Consider the following 14,387-nt stretch of genomic DNA (forward strand, 5'->3'; position numbering starts at 1 on the left):
TATTATCCAGCAATTCCAATCCTAGGTATTTACCCAAATGACACAGAAACATTAATTCCAAAGGGCACCTGCATCCCTTTGTTTAATGCAGCACTATTTACAATAGCTAAGCTATGAAAACAACCCAAATGCCCAAAAATAGATGACTGGGTCAAGAAGATGTGGTACACATACACAATGGAATATTACTCAGCAGTCAAAAATGTTAAACACGTGCAGTTTACAGCAAAATGGATGGAGATAGAAGGGATCATGCTCAGCGAAATAAGTCAGAAAAAAAAAAAATACTGGATGGTCTCACTCATAGCAAGAATTTAGAAAACCTAAATAAGGGACCAGGAAAAAAGACTAATTATAATTAATACAAAGTAAAAATCAAAATCAGCAAGCAAATATAAACCAGAGACATACTACCGGTGGGGGGGGGGTAGAGGCGGGGAGAGAAAGGACAAGCATCGAAATAAGGGGGGAAGCAATTGTATGGGGAATATAACCAAAATGAAAATGCATACATTGTGCAAAAATGAAAAATGATGTAAGAATTACGTAAAATACAATATTAAAAAATAAAAAAAGTAAAAAAAAATATACTGTTGCAGAATTCAGAAGGATAGTAGAAAAAAAGCATTTCTACTTTTAATAGAAGGGGTTGGAATTAACATTAAATGTAAGCTTGGTATGCACCTGGTATACTAAGAAAATATTACTGTGTGTTCTGACTAGATAAAAGATGGTGTTATAAGGAGTTTGGTGCCAACAACAAAGATAAAAGTAGCTTATTAAACATTGAAAATAATTTCTGTTATGGATCATGAAAACTCTTGAATTTATTGCAAGTGAAATTGTTGTTATTAGTGTTGAAGATTTTCATTGAAGTTCTGTCTGTATTTCTTTTAGATATGGAAACAAGTGAAAAAATCCAAGGAAGTGGAACACTTCAACTATTTGCAAGTCTCTTGAATCCACAGTCTTCCTGCACAGCTAAAGTAGCTAACATCATAGCAGAAGTAGCCAAAAATGGTGAGGTTTTCCTCAAGAACTTAACTACTGGAAACAACTTCAGTTTTGCACCTTACTTGTCAGTATGTTTTATTAATTTCTGTTTTAATTTTGTAGATTACACCTTTTTCTTTTTAATTTTTTTTCTCGACTTTTTTCATGTAATTGTGTACAATGGCTAGTTATAGAGTCGTTCTACTCATAAATTTTACCATTTGCTATTCTATTCCTTCAGTGTAGAATTGAAGGGGAATCTCTGCAGTCTCTGCTTTATTTGTGTCATTTATTACTGTGGTTATAGGATTTTTGAGCTTGCTACTGATTCTTGATCTTTATTGTCACAAGAGAGCTTACTTTTTAAAATGTATATGTTAATTTGTGTTATACCAACTTACACTCACCTCTTTTTTTTTTTTTTTAAGTTTGGTCTATCCCTTCTGGCACTGTACTTTGTTGTTAGAGTGCATTGTGTGTGTATATATATATATATATATAATATGTGTGTTTGTGTGTGTGTGTGTTTGTATATCTGTTTCCTGCACTTCCTTTCATGAGAAACATTTTTTTGTTTTTTCACTTTCTGTGTAAGAATACTCTGGAGAACCAGTAATGATGGCAAAACTTAAGACTATATCATAACTAATCCAGCACATTACATATGTTTTATATTATAGTAGAAACAGTTGCACCTGATTTTAATTCACTGTGTTTGAGAGGAAAAAAAATGGAATTCTTACAGCAGTTTTTAAATATACATGAAGACCACACTAAATGTGCTACATTCTGTGTATCAATTTGTCAAATTTGAATATTTTTAAGTCAATTGCAGATATTATATTTTTAAGAGAAGGAATTTTAAAATCTGGCTTCAATTGTCTAATCAGTATGGCAGGTACCATTGTAAAGTAACAGCATATGCTGTTTTGGTCTAGTAAAACAACTTGTTTATACATGTGCTGGCAAAAAAGAAAATCGCTCTCAAATTGTTTTTCAAGTTTCAGAGAGGTTCTGTATTAGTAAATCATTTTTCTTTTATTGTTTTTCTTTTTTTAGGTTTCAAAAATATTTCAATAAATGTTTAACATACAAAAACAAATTAACACACATTATAAACAGTAATCTTCCACTAATAGGAAAACCTTTTTCTATGCATATGTTTGGCTTAAACTCAATTCAGGGTAACTACTTACACCAATAAATGCTGATGTGATCTCGATAACAAAAACTACAGTTTCAGGTACGTGAACATAAAATACAGGGAATCATGGTTTGATTAATGCATAAGAAATACAGTGTTTTTAATGATGAGATATTTATTACTCTTGCTCATTTAGACTTGTGTTTTTACAAAAATAGGATCTACACTGTGAACAGAGCTATACATCAACTTTTTTGTTTTCTCATAAAAAGATTGCACATCTAAAAAATTGTATCACAACCGTAATTGAAAAATCAACATATGAAAGAAGCAAACATACAAAAACCAAAACCCTCCTTAAAAAAGTTAGCTGGTCCTAAACATGGTTTCTTACATCAAACTAAAACTCAATGAAAAGAAGAAAGGAGCTGAATCCGTTTTAGAGATGGTCTAATAGGCTTAAAGAAAACCTCAAAGCAAACTTAGCCATTTACAAATTAATCTATTTTAAGGTTTACTTGGACAACAGCTAGGTTTAAATTGAAAATAAGAAAAAATATGAAATGGTATTTTCAGCAGGTTGGTGTTTTTCTTTGACATTCTCCAGTGAATTGCTATAATATATAGAAAACTCAAAGCATCTATGTATGCTAAATCAATACTTTTAAAAAATATATACCATTGATTATGTGGAGGCCTGATGTTAGGAAGGTCAACAGTTTATCTAAATGCTGTATTTATGCAACATTAATCTAGAAAACATGCTTTATCTAACAAACTTTGTGGAAATTGGTAGTTAAATAATGAAAAAAGTTAAATGAACAAGCAGTTATCAAATGCAATTTCTTCATGTTTCATTCTTTTTTAAGTCAAACATTTACAAAACAGTATCTTCCTGATACTGTTGAGTATCTTACTGATGAGTATCTTACTGATACTCATCTAACAAATAATTTACCATTAGAAAAATTATGAGGATAAAAAGATAAATGTAAAGCCCTACAGCGATGAAATCCAACAGTTTTTTCTGATTGTTCAGTCATCAAATATCTGACATTGTATTTAGAGGTATCTTGATACTGCGTCATAGGTTGTTATCAATTCCATAAGTTCCTATTCCAACTTTGACAGTTACACTCTCAGATGAAATGGAAATACTCTACTCTACCTAGTCTTTTTTTAGTTTTAGAGTTGGCTCTGTTGTTGTACTGTTGCCATTTCATGTTCTAGGCCTCTCTTTCCTCATTCCTGCTAAACTACTTTCATTCTCTGTGCTCTTTTTTGGCATGGGTTTGTTGCCACTCACCTCCTTTGCCTGCCTTCATTTGTAGACTTGAGGTTTAACAGTGGCATCACTTCAGCATTGCAATAGCCAGCAAAGGTGATACAGCAGTGCTATTTTCGTGGTCATTCTCCTCTTCTCTCTTCATTACACTTACGTATCTTCACTCCAGAATATCAGACACGTGTTTCTGACTTTCCATGAATTAGTAGGTTGAATTGAACCCAAACTGTCTGAACTTGTAAGAGTTTCAGGAGATTGAGTTGACAGATCTTTTGTCAATCCTATGACTTGTAAATCTTTAATTTTAGCAAATCTTTATTTTCTCCATCTCCAGCCAATACAGCTTCAAGTTGCTGGAGTTGAGCCAGAAGCATATCAGCTGCTTGCTAGATACTCTGACATCTTGTGTGGGCTGGGAACAGGATAGCAGAAAGGAGTTGGATCAGTTGGATTGGTGGTGACAACTGCAGCAACAGGCAATTTTTGGTGATTAAGAGCTGACTACCTATTATTTGTATATCACATCTAAACTATTGTAATTATATCATCATTATGCTGTACTTTAAATTTGAGCTGGTCACAAGTGTTTCCTTGTACTCTGGAAATATTTAGTATGCTTCAGGCATATTTGAACTGCTCTGAATTGTGATTACCTTGGTACAACAAAACTGAAATGCATCTAATTTTGACATTATTAGCCTAGATTAACCATTATTTGAATCTTCTTATATGCAGATCATCTTGATTATATTTAAATTTAATTAGGATCACAGTAGAGATTTCTAGTAATAAAGTTTTCTTCAAACTCTTTGTCTTGAGAGAGAGATCAACATGGCGGCAGGGAAACGCTGTAAGTCCTCCCATAAAAAAAAAGTTAGTAGGGAGAAAAAGCGGCAGGTCCCTGCCAGAACTGGGATGCAGAAGATAAATGGGATAAATGGGTAACTCTGGCAAACTGCCCAAAGAAGAAAGTTGCCATAAAAGAGGACTAGAAGGGAGGAAAGCTCAGAACCCTACTACCTTCCCCCACCCACAAAGTCAGCACTCTCCAACCAACAGAAAGGCAAACAAACAAACAAAACCAACAAGAACAAACTCCACATCAAGCAGGACTCTGAGTGGAAAGGAACTATTTCAGGCACCACACCCTGTGAACTGGAACTGTGGAGAACCAGCAGGAATCTCTGCTGAGGTGAGCAAACAGCTCCAGGCACTATTAGGGGAAGATAAGGATTCCATGGAGACCTACAAATAGCATAAGGCCAACTGGTAAGGTTGTGTGGAAAAGTGGCACACTCAAAAAGCATACACGGATTGCAGATCCCAGCTGTCAAGGTCCCCTAGCCCACAACCTAGGCTTACAGGGAGACGCGCTGGAGCCCTCATTTAGGTGAATGTGCCTCACTGAGTAATCAGAAACCAGGCGCTTGGACATGGGAGCAGGGTGCAAAAGGCGCCACTTCTGCAGACATAGAACTGTGCTACAGCCCACATCCTGGATCTGAGGGCTTTGGAACTGAGAAATGCAGGAGATTTAAAGATTACTAGAGGGGAGCAACATGGCGGCGAGGAGACGCTGCGAGTAAGATCTCCCATTAAAAAAAGTGAATAGGGAGGAAAAGCGGCAGGTCCCAGTGAGAACTGGGACACGGAAGATAAACGGGTGACGCCAGCAAACTACCCGAAGAAGAAACTGGCCATAAAAGAGGACTAGAAGGGAGGGAAGCACAGAACCCTGCTCCCCTCCCCCGCCCACAGAGGCGGCACTCTCCGACCAGCAGAGAGGAGGAAACAACAAACTAAAACGGCCCACAAGAACAAACAACGCAGCAAGCGGGACTGTGAGCGGAAAGGAACTATTGCAGCCACCACACCCCGTGAACGGGAGCTGAGGCGAACCCTGCAGGATCCGGTGAGCGAACCGCTCCGGGCGCCATTAGAGAAGAACAAAGACCCCGGGAGACGCGCACCCAGCCCGGGCTGCCGGTAAGCTGGCGCGGAAACGCGGAGTGCGCGGCGCGCTTGAAAAGCAAGTGCAGACCTGGATCGCGGCTGCCCAGGTCCCCGCGCCTGCGACCTAGGCTTGCGGGGAGACGACCTAGGCTTGCGGGGAGACGCGCGGAGGTCCTCACTGAGGTGAAGGTCCCTCCCTGAGTGAGCAGGAACCAGGCGCCAGGCACGGGAGCGTGCAAAAGGCGCCATTCCCGCGCACTGAACTGGGCTACAGCCCGGTCCTGGACTGAGGGCTTTGAACTGAGACCGGGGCACGAAAATTCGGGGCGTGGTTTCTCCGACGGTGGGCACAAGGCAGACACAGCACCCCAAAGCTGTTGAGGTGTACCCTACCATTCCCGCTCTGTTCTCTGTCCCACGGGGTGGGGGAAGGCGAAAAACAGCCCCCCAAGGACAATAGGAGAGATCTCTGGCGCCACTAGCGACCAGGAAAAAAAAAAGTCACTAACACCCTATAAAACAGGACATTTCTTAAGACTGCTTGAAAAGGGCAGAAGGTTTCTGGAGGACCCAGTGGCCAGCCGGGAAGTTATTCCACGCCAGGCCCTTCCGACAGCAGTCTGAGCCACAGAGGGAGCAGGCACCCACGTCCGGGGCAGACCGGGTGCGCAGAAGAGTGTGCCTGAAACCGGAGGCGCAGGGACTGCATCCCGCTTCGCCATTTGAGAACAGGGACATTTCTTCAGTAAAAACTGCCTAAAACAGCAGAAAGCTCCCCAGAAGACAGAGATGGCTCCTGGAAGAGCCAGAGGGGAGCGGAGAAGTTCACCCAAGATGTCAGTCAGTCAGTCGAGCAACACAGTGTCCCAACGCATACGACAAATTAGAAAACAGACAGTAGGGAGTAGAAGAACCACACGCAACCTAAAAACTCCTCAGGAAAGAAGCACACCACAAAAAGAAAACCACTCCCCAGATTGCAACGACAGCAACTTGGAAGAACTTCTGAGCCTTCCAGAAAGAGAATTTAAAATTGCCATGATTAAAAAAGTGATAGATCAGAAGAAGGAAATTGAGTCCCTAAAGAGGGAAGTAAGAGAAATGCAGGAGATCAAAGAATTAATGGAGGAATTAAAGAACTCTGGGAAAAGCAATGAAAGCAGAATAGATGAAATGGAAGAACGAATAAGTAATCTTGAAGACACAGAAATAAAAAGAACCAAAACAGAAAAGGAAAGAGAAGTACGAAGGAAAAAGAATGAAGAAAGACTTCGGGAACTATCTGACTCCATGAGGAAAGGAAATATAAGAGTTATAGGAATTCCAGAAGGAGAGGAGAGAGATGTAGGAACAGAGAAATATTCATGGATATAATTGAAGAGAACTTCCAAATGAGAAGAAGAGCTGAAAATTGATATACAAGAAGCAAGAAGAACACCAAACTTCCACGACGAAAGGAAAACACAGCAAGACACATAATAGTAAAGCACCCAAGAATCCAGGACAAGGAAAAAATAATGAAGCTGACAAGAGGGAAGAAACAGATAACATTCAAAGGAAAACCAATCAGGCTGACATCAGACTTCTCTGAAGAAACACTACGGGCAAGGAGAGAGTGGAGGGACATAGTCAACAGACTCCAAGAAAACAGATGCCAACCAAGAATACTCTATCCGAAAGCTCTCTTTCCTCCATGAAGAAAGAATATGGACTTCCCAGACAAAGAGAAACTCCGGAATTTCATTGCGACTAAACCCCACTCCAAAAAATACTACAGGAATCCTAAAGCCAGAACCTCAGAGGGACGAATAACAACGAAAGAAGACCAAAAAAAAAAAAAAAGTTATTAAAAGAATAAATAAATAAAATCAAAGGAAAGACAAACATAATGGCAAATACAGATGCTAACATATCAATATTAACTCTAAATGTAAATGGACTAAACTCTTCAATAAAAAGACACAGAGTTGCAGCCTGGATTAAGAAACAAAACCCAACCTTTTGCTGTCTCCAGGAAACACATTTAGCTACAAAAGATAAAAATAGGCTCAAAGTCAAAGGATGGAAACAATCCTACAAGCAAATGGGCCAAAAAGAAAAGCAGGAACAGCTATACTTATATCAGATAAAACAGACTTCAAACTCAAAAAAATAAAAAGAGACCCCAATGGTCACTACATTATGATTAAGGGGACAATACTTCAAGAAGAAATAACACTCATTAACATATCACCAAACGAAAAGAGCACCAAATATATCAGACAACTGTTGTCCTCTCTGAAACAGACATCAGAGAAAACACATATGTAGTGGGAGACTCAACCACACTATCAACAATGGATAGATCAACAAGAACAAAAATAAGTAAAGAAACTAAAGCTCTAAATAAGGACCTAGAGCATTTGGGCTTAACAGACATCTATAGACACTAAACCCAAAAAAAGGAGTACACATTTTTCTCAAGCGCACACGGACCATTCTCCAGGATCGATCACATACTGGGGCACAAGACAAACATCAACAGATACACCAAGATTGAAATCATACCAACCATCTTTTCTGACCACGAAGGCATCAAACTAGAAATAAACCATAAAAAGAAGGCAAGGAACTATCCTACCTCATGGAGATTAAAAGCCACACTACTGGAAGACCACTGGACTAACGAGGAGATCAAAGAAGAAATTAAAAAATTCTTTGAATTGAATGACAAGGAGGACACCAATATCTAAATGTATGGGATGCAGCAAAAGCAGTAATAAGAGGAAAATATATAGCAATAGAAGCTCACATCAAAAAACAAGAAAGAACTCAAAGAAACAACCTAATCTCGAAGCTCAAAGATCTAGAAAAAGAACAACAAAAAAACCCCAGAACCAGTAGAAGAAAAGAAATAATAAAAACCAAAGCAGAAATAAATGAAATTGAAACTAAAAAAACAATCCAAAAGATCAATGAAACCAAGAGCTGGTTCTTTGAAAAAATCAATAAAATAGACAAACCCCTAGCCAGGCTCACAAAGGAAAAAAGGGAGAAAGCACAAATACACAGAATCATAAATGAAAGAGGAGAAATCACAACGGACACAGCAGAAATCAAAAGAATAATCAGTAACTACTATGAACAGTTATATGGAAACAAGTTCAACAATCTAGAGGAGATGGACAAATTCCTACAACTCTACAATCACCCAAAGCTAGATAAAGAAGAAATAGAACACCTAAACAGACCAATTACAAGCAGCGAAATTGAAATGGTAATTAAAAACCTCCCCAAAAACAAAAGCCCAGGACCTGATGGATTTACAAATGAATTCTACCAAACATTCAGAGACGAATTAGTGCCTATCCTTCACAAACTCTTCCAAAAAATTGAGAAGGAAGGGACAATACCAAACACGTTCTATGAAGCCAGTATTACACTAATACCAAAACCGAATAAGGACAACACAAAAAAGGAAAACTATAGGCCAATCTCCCTAATGAACACTGATGCAAAAATCCTCAATAAAATTTTAGCTATCAGAATCCAACAATGTATCCATAAGATAATTCACCACGACCAAGTTGGATTCATTCCAGGGGCACAAGGATGGTTTAACATCCGAAAATCAATCAACGTTATCCAACACATCAACAAAAAGAAATATAAAAACCATATGATAATATCAATAGATGCTGAGAAAGCTTTCGACAAAGTGCAACACCCATTCATGATAAAAGCCCTTGAAATTCTTGGGATACAAGGAACATACCTCAACATCATAAAGGCCATCTATGACAAGCCAACAGCCAGTATCATTCTCAATGGTGAAAAGCTGAAAGCAATTCCATTAAGATCTGGAACAAGACAAGGATGTCCACTCTCACCATTGCTTTTCAATATAATACTGGAAGTCCTAGCCAGAGCAATAAGACAAGAGAAAGACATCCAAGGAATCCAAATAGGAAAAGAAGAAGTCAAACTATCACTATTTGCAGATGATATGATAATATACATAGAGAACCCCAAAATCTCCACAGAAAAACTAATTCAACTCATCAATCAATTCAGTAAAGTGGCAGGATACAAAATCAACACGCAAAAGTCAGTAGCCTTCCTATACACAAACAATAAATCTGAAGAAGAAGAAATCAAAAAACCACCCCTTTATTATTGAAACAAAAAAAATCAAATATTTGGGAATAAATCTAACAAAAGATGTAAAGGACCTATACAAAGAAAACTATAAAACACTGTTAAAAGAAATAGAAGAAGACACAAAAGAAATGGAAAGACATCCCCTGCTCATGGATTGGAAGAATAAACATTATTAAAATGGCCATCCTACCAAAAGCAATATACAGATTCAATGCTATTCCAATCAAAATCTCAATGGCATTCTTCAAAGAAATAGAACAATTTTTGATGAAATTCATATGGAATCACCAAAAACCCCGAATAGCCAAAGCTCTACTGAAAAAAAAAGAAGGAAATGGAGGCATCACACTCCCAGACTTCAAACTATACTACAAAGCCATAATCATCAAAACTGCATGGTATTGGAACAAGAACAGACATACAGACCAATGGAATCGAATAGAAAATCCAGAAATAAACCCACAGATTTATGGTCAACTAATCTTTGACAAAGGAGCAAAGACTATGCATTGGAGCAAAGAAAGTTTGTTCAATAAATGGTGCTGGGAAAACTGGGTCGCTACATGCAAAAGAATGAAGCTTGACCACTACCTCACACCATACACAAAAATCAACTCAAAATGGATTAAAGAACTAGACATAAGACCTGAAACCATAAAATACATAGAAGGAAATATAGGCGAAACACTACGGGATTTGCACATCAAAGACATCTTTACAGACACATCACCCAAAGCAGTGATAGTGAAGAGAAAGATCAACAGCTGGGACTACATCAAATTAAAGAGCTTCTGCACAGCAAAAGAGACAATAACAAAAACAAAGAGAAACCCCACCAACTGGGAGAACATTTTTGCACCCAACACTAATGATAAAGGACTGATCACAAAAATCTGCAAAGAGCTGATGAGACTCAGCAACAACAAAGAAAATAATCCAGTCAAAAAATGGGCAGAAGAGCTAAAAAGAAACTTCTCTGAAGAGGAAATGCAAATGGCAACAGACATATGAAAAATGTTCAACATCACTTGTAATCAGGGAAATGCAAATCAAAACTACCATGAGATACCATCTCACACCAGTGAGAATGGCACATATTAAAAAAACTAGCAACAACAAATGTTGGCGAGGATGTGGAGAAAAGGAACTCTTCTGCACTGTTGGTGGGAGTGCAAACTGGTCCAACCACTATGGAGAGCTGTGTGGAGATTTCTGTACCTACTAAACATAGAGCTTCCATATGATCCAGCAATTCCACTCCTAGGTATTTACCCAAAGGACACAGAAACATCAATTCCAAAGAGCACCTGCACTCCTATGTTTATAGCAGCACTGTTTACAATAGCTAAGCTTTGGAAACAACCCAAATGCCCAAAAATAGATGACTGGATCAAGAAGATGTGGTACATATATACCATGGAATATTACTCAGCATTCAAAAAAGATAAACACATGCAATTTGCAGCAACATGGATGGCGCTGGAAGGGATCATGCTCAGTGAAATAAGCCAAAAAGAAAAAGAAAAATACCGGATGGTCTCACTCATAGCAGGAATCTAGAAAACTTAAATAAGGGACCAGGAAAATGAATATAAGAAAGTGAAAATCAAAATCAACAAAAAAACTATGAACCAGAGACACTTTTTGGGGGGTGGGGGGGCGGGAGGGGAAGGGTTGGGGTCAGAATGGGGCGTTTGCAATTGTATGGGGGAATATAAAAATAAAATTTAATATTAAAAAAAAAAATAAAGATTACTAGAGGGATAAAGAACTCTGGGAAAAGCAATGAAAATAGAATCAATGAAATGGAAGAACGAATCAGTACTACTGGAGATACAGAAATAAAAAAAGCCAAAAGAGAAAAGGAGAGAGAAATGCAAATGAAGCAGTATGAGGAGACTCTTAGACAATTATCAGAGTCCATGAAGAAAGGAAATGTAAGAGTTATAGGCATTCCAGAAGGTGAGGAGAAAGACAAAGGAACTGAGAAATTATTCAAGGAGATAATTGAAGAAAACTTCCCAAGCATGAAAAAGGAGATGAATATAGACGTACAGAGGTGAGAAGAACTCCCAATTACCACAATGAAAAGAAAACTACAGCAAGACACCTAATAGTAAAGCTTGCAAGAGTCCAAGACAAGGAAAAAATAATGAAACTGGCAAGGGGGAAGAAACAGATAACTTATAAGGGAAAACCAATCAGGTTAACTTCAGACTTCTCCGAAGAAACATTATGGGCAAGAAGAGAATGGAGTAACATATTCAGCAAACTTCAAGACAGCAATGCCAACCAAGAATACTCTACCCTTCTAAGCTCTCCTTCCTTTACGAAGAAAAAACGTAGACCATTTCAAACAAACAGAAACTCCAGAAATTTATTACAACTAAACCCCCACTCCAAAAAATTCTACAAGAAGTCCTAAAACCAAAACCAAAAGAGGAATGAACAAGAACAGAATAAAGCAAGGAATAAAATCACAAAAAATACAAACAAAATGGCAAACACAGATGCCAACATATCAATATTAACTCTAAATGTAAATTGATTAAATTCATCAACAAAAAAGACCCAGAGTAGCAGGTTGGATTAAAAAACAAAATCCAACCTTCTGCTGTCCCCAGAAAACCACAAAAGATAAACATAGATTGAAAGTAAAAGGTTGGAAAACAATCCTACAAACAAATGGACCAAAAAAGAAGGCAGGAACAGCCATACTTACAATAGATGAAGTAGACTTCAAAAGAAAAAAGGTAAAAAGAGGGGCCTCGCAGGTGGTGCTGTGGTTGAGTGCTGGGCTGCAAAGCTGCCTGCGGCCTCTGCAGCACAGGTTCAATCTCCGGCTGCTGGCAAGGGTCCCATATGGCGCAGACCTCTACTACCATGCCCGCTGCTCCCCACATTAGGGTATTTTGTCAGTCTGCCTGTTCTGTTCCCCGCCCTGGCTCTGGTGAATTCTCTCACCCTCCCACACTTCTGACTATACCCAGTGCTTTAAAAAAACAAAAAACAAACAAAAAAAAAAGATAAAAAGAGACATAGGCGGACATGACATTATGATCAAGGAGACAATACATCAGGAAGATAACACTCATCAACATATACTCACCAAATGAAGGGGCGCCAAAATATAGTAGGCAATTTTTATCAGCTCTGAAAACAGACATTAAAGAAAATACATATATAGTGGGAGACTTCAACACCCCACTCTCACCAATGGACAGATCAACATGACAAAAGTAACATGACAAAAAGTAAACAAAGACACTATAGACCCTAAATAAAAACATAGAACTCATGGACTTAACAGACATCTATAGGACACTGCATCCAAAATTATCCTAGTACACATTTTTCTCAAGTGCGCATGGATCCTTCTGCAGACTCGATCACATACTGGGCCACAAAACAAACATCAACAGATACATGAAGATCAAAATCATTCCAACTATCTTCTCTGATCTTAAAGGCATCAAGCTAGAAAGAAATCATGAAAAGAAAACAAGGAACCCTCCCACTTCATGGAGATTGACATCCACACTACTGGAAGACCACTGGACTAATGAGATCAACAAGAAATTAAAAAATAGTTTGAGTTGAATGAGAAGGAAGACACCACTTTCCAGAATGTATGGGATGCAGCAAAAGTAGTAATAAGAGGAAAATATATAGCAATGCAGGCTCACATCAATGAACAAGAAAGAACTCAAAGAAACAACCTAATCTTATATCTCAAAGAGCTAGAAAAAGAGCAACAAAAAAATCCTAAAGAGGCCTCCCTTGGTGGCGCAGCAGTTGAGCGCTGGATTGTGAGGCTGCCCGTAGCCTCTGCAGTGCCAGTTTGATCCCCCGGCCACCAGTGAGGGTCCCACCAAAAAAAAAAAAAAAAAAGAAAGGAAATAAAAATTAAAGGAGAAATAAATGAATTGGAAATTAAAAAAAAATCCAAAAGACAAATGAAACCTAAAGTTGGTTCTTTGAAAAAATAAATAAAATAGCCCTCCAGCCAGGCTCACAAAGCAAAAACGGGGGAAAAGACATATAAATTGGATTACAAATGAAAGAGGAGAAATCACAACAGACTCAGTAGAAATCAAAAGAATAATAAGAGATTATTATGAACACTTATATGCAAACAAATTCATCAACCTAGAAGAGATGGACAAATTCTTAGAATGATATAATAATCCAAAGCTGGACAAAGAAGAAATAGAACATGGGTCTCCCTGGAAGCGTGGCAATTGAGCGCTCAGTTGCAAAGCTGCTCGAAGCCTCTGCAGTGCTGGTTCAATCCCCAGCTGCCAGCGAGTGTCCCACATGGCGCGCAGACCTCTCCTGCCGACTGCTGCTTCCCTCAGCAATGTACTTCCATCAGTCTGCCTGTTCTGTACCCCACTCTGGCTCTGGTGAATTCTCTCACCCCCCCGTGCGTCTGACTGTACCCAGTGCTTGTACAAATAAATAAATAAATAAATAAATAAATCTTAAAAAAAAAAATAGAACAGCTAAACAGACCAATTACAAGCAGCAAAATTGAGACAGTCATCAAAGCACTCCCCAAAAACAAAAGCCTTGGCCCAGACACCTTCACAAATGAATTCTACTAAACGTTCAGCAGTGAATTAGTGCCTATCCTACACAAACTCTTTCAAAAAATTGAAAAAGAAGGAGTACTACCAAATCCATTCTATGAAGCCAACATTACACTAATACCAAAACCAAACAAAGACAGCACAAAAAAAGAAACAGGTGAATCTCCCTAATGAACACTGATGCACAAATCCTCAACAAAATCCTAGCCAACAGAATCCAACAATGCATCAAAGGGATAATACTCCATGATCAAGTGGGATTCATCCCAGGGGCACAAGG

The 14,387-nt window shown here is 38.4% G+C and overlaps 1 protein-coding gene and 1 pseudogene across 5 annotated transcripts in view; one reads left to right on the top strand and one right to left on the bottom strand.

Annotated features, from left to right (window-relative positions):
- Nucleotides 1-14,387, top strand: part of RAP1GDS1 (Rap1 GTPase-GDP dissociation stimulator 1) — a 326,851-nt gene that overhangs the window by 81,067 nt on the left and 231,397 nt on the right. For 4 of the 5 annotated variants that reach the window (XM_037529845.2, XM_037529841.2, XM_054687846.1 and 1 more), the window contains exon 3: nucleotides 898-1,020. In XM_037529845.2, the coding sequence (XP_037385742.1) occupies nucleotides 898-1,020 (123 nt within the window). The other variant, XM_037529844.2, reaches the window with a different exon arrangement.
- On the bottom strand, nucleotides 3,076-3,796 carry LOC119261253 (survival of motor neuron-related-splicing factor 30-like; annotated as a pseudogene).

This window comes from Talpa occidentalis, unplaced genomic scaffold (assembly GCF_014898055.3).
Source record: "Talpa occidentalis isolate TD23 unplaced genomic scaffold, MPIMG_talOcc4v2.1 talOcc4.6, whole genome shotgun sequence".
In the NCBI taxonomy this organism is placed as follows: domain Eukaryota; kingdom Metazoa; phylum Chordata; class Mammalia; order Eulipotyphla; family Talpidae; genus Talpa; species Talpa occidentalis.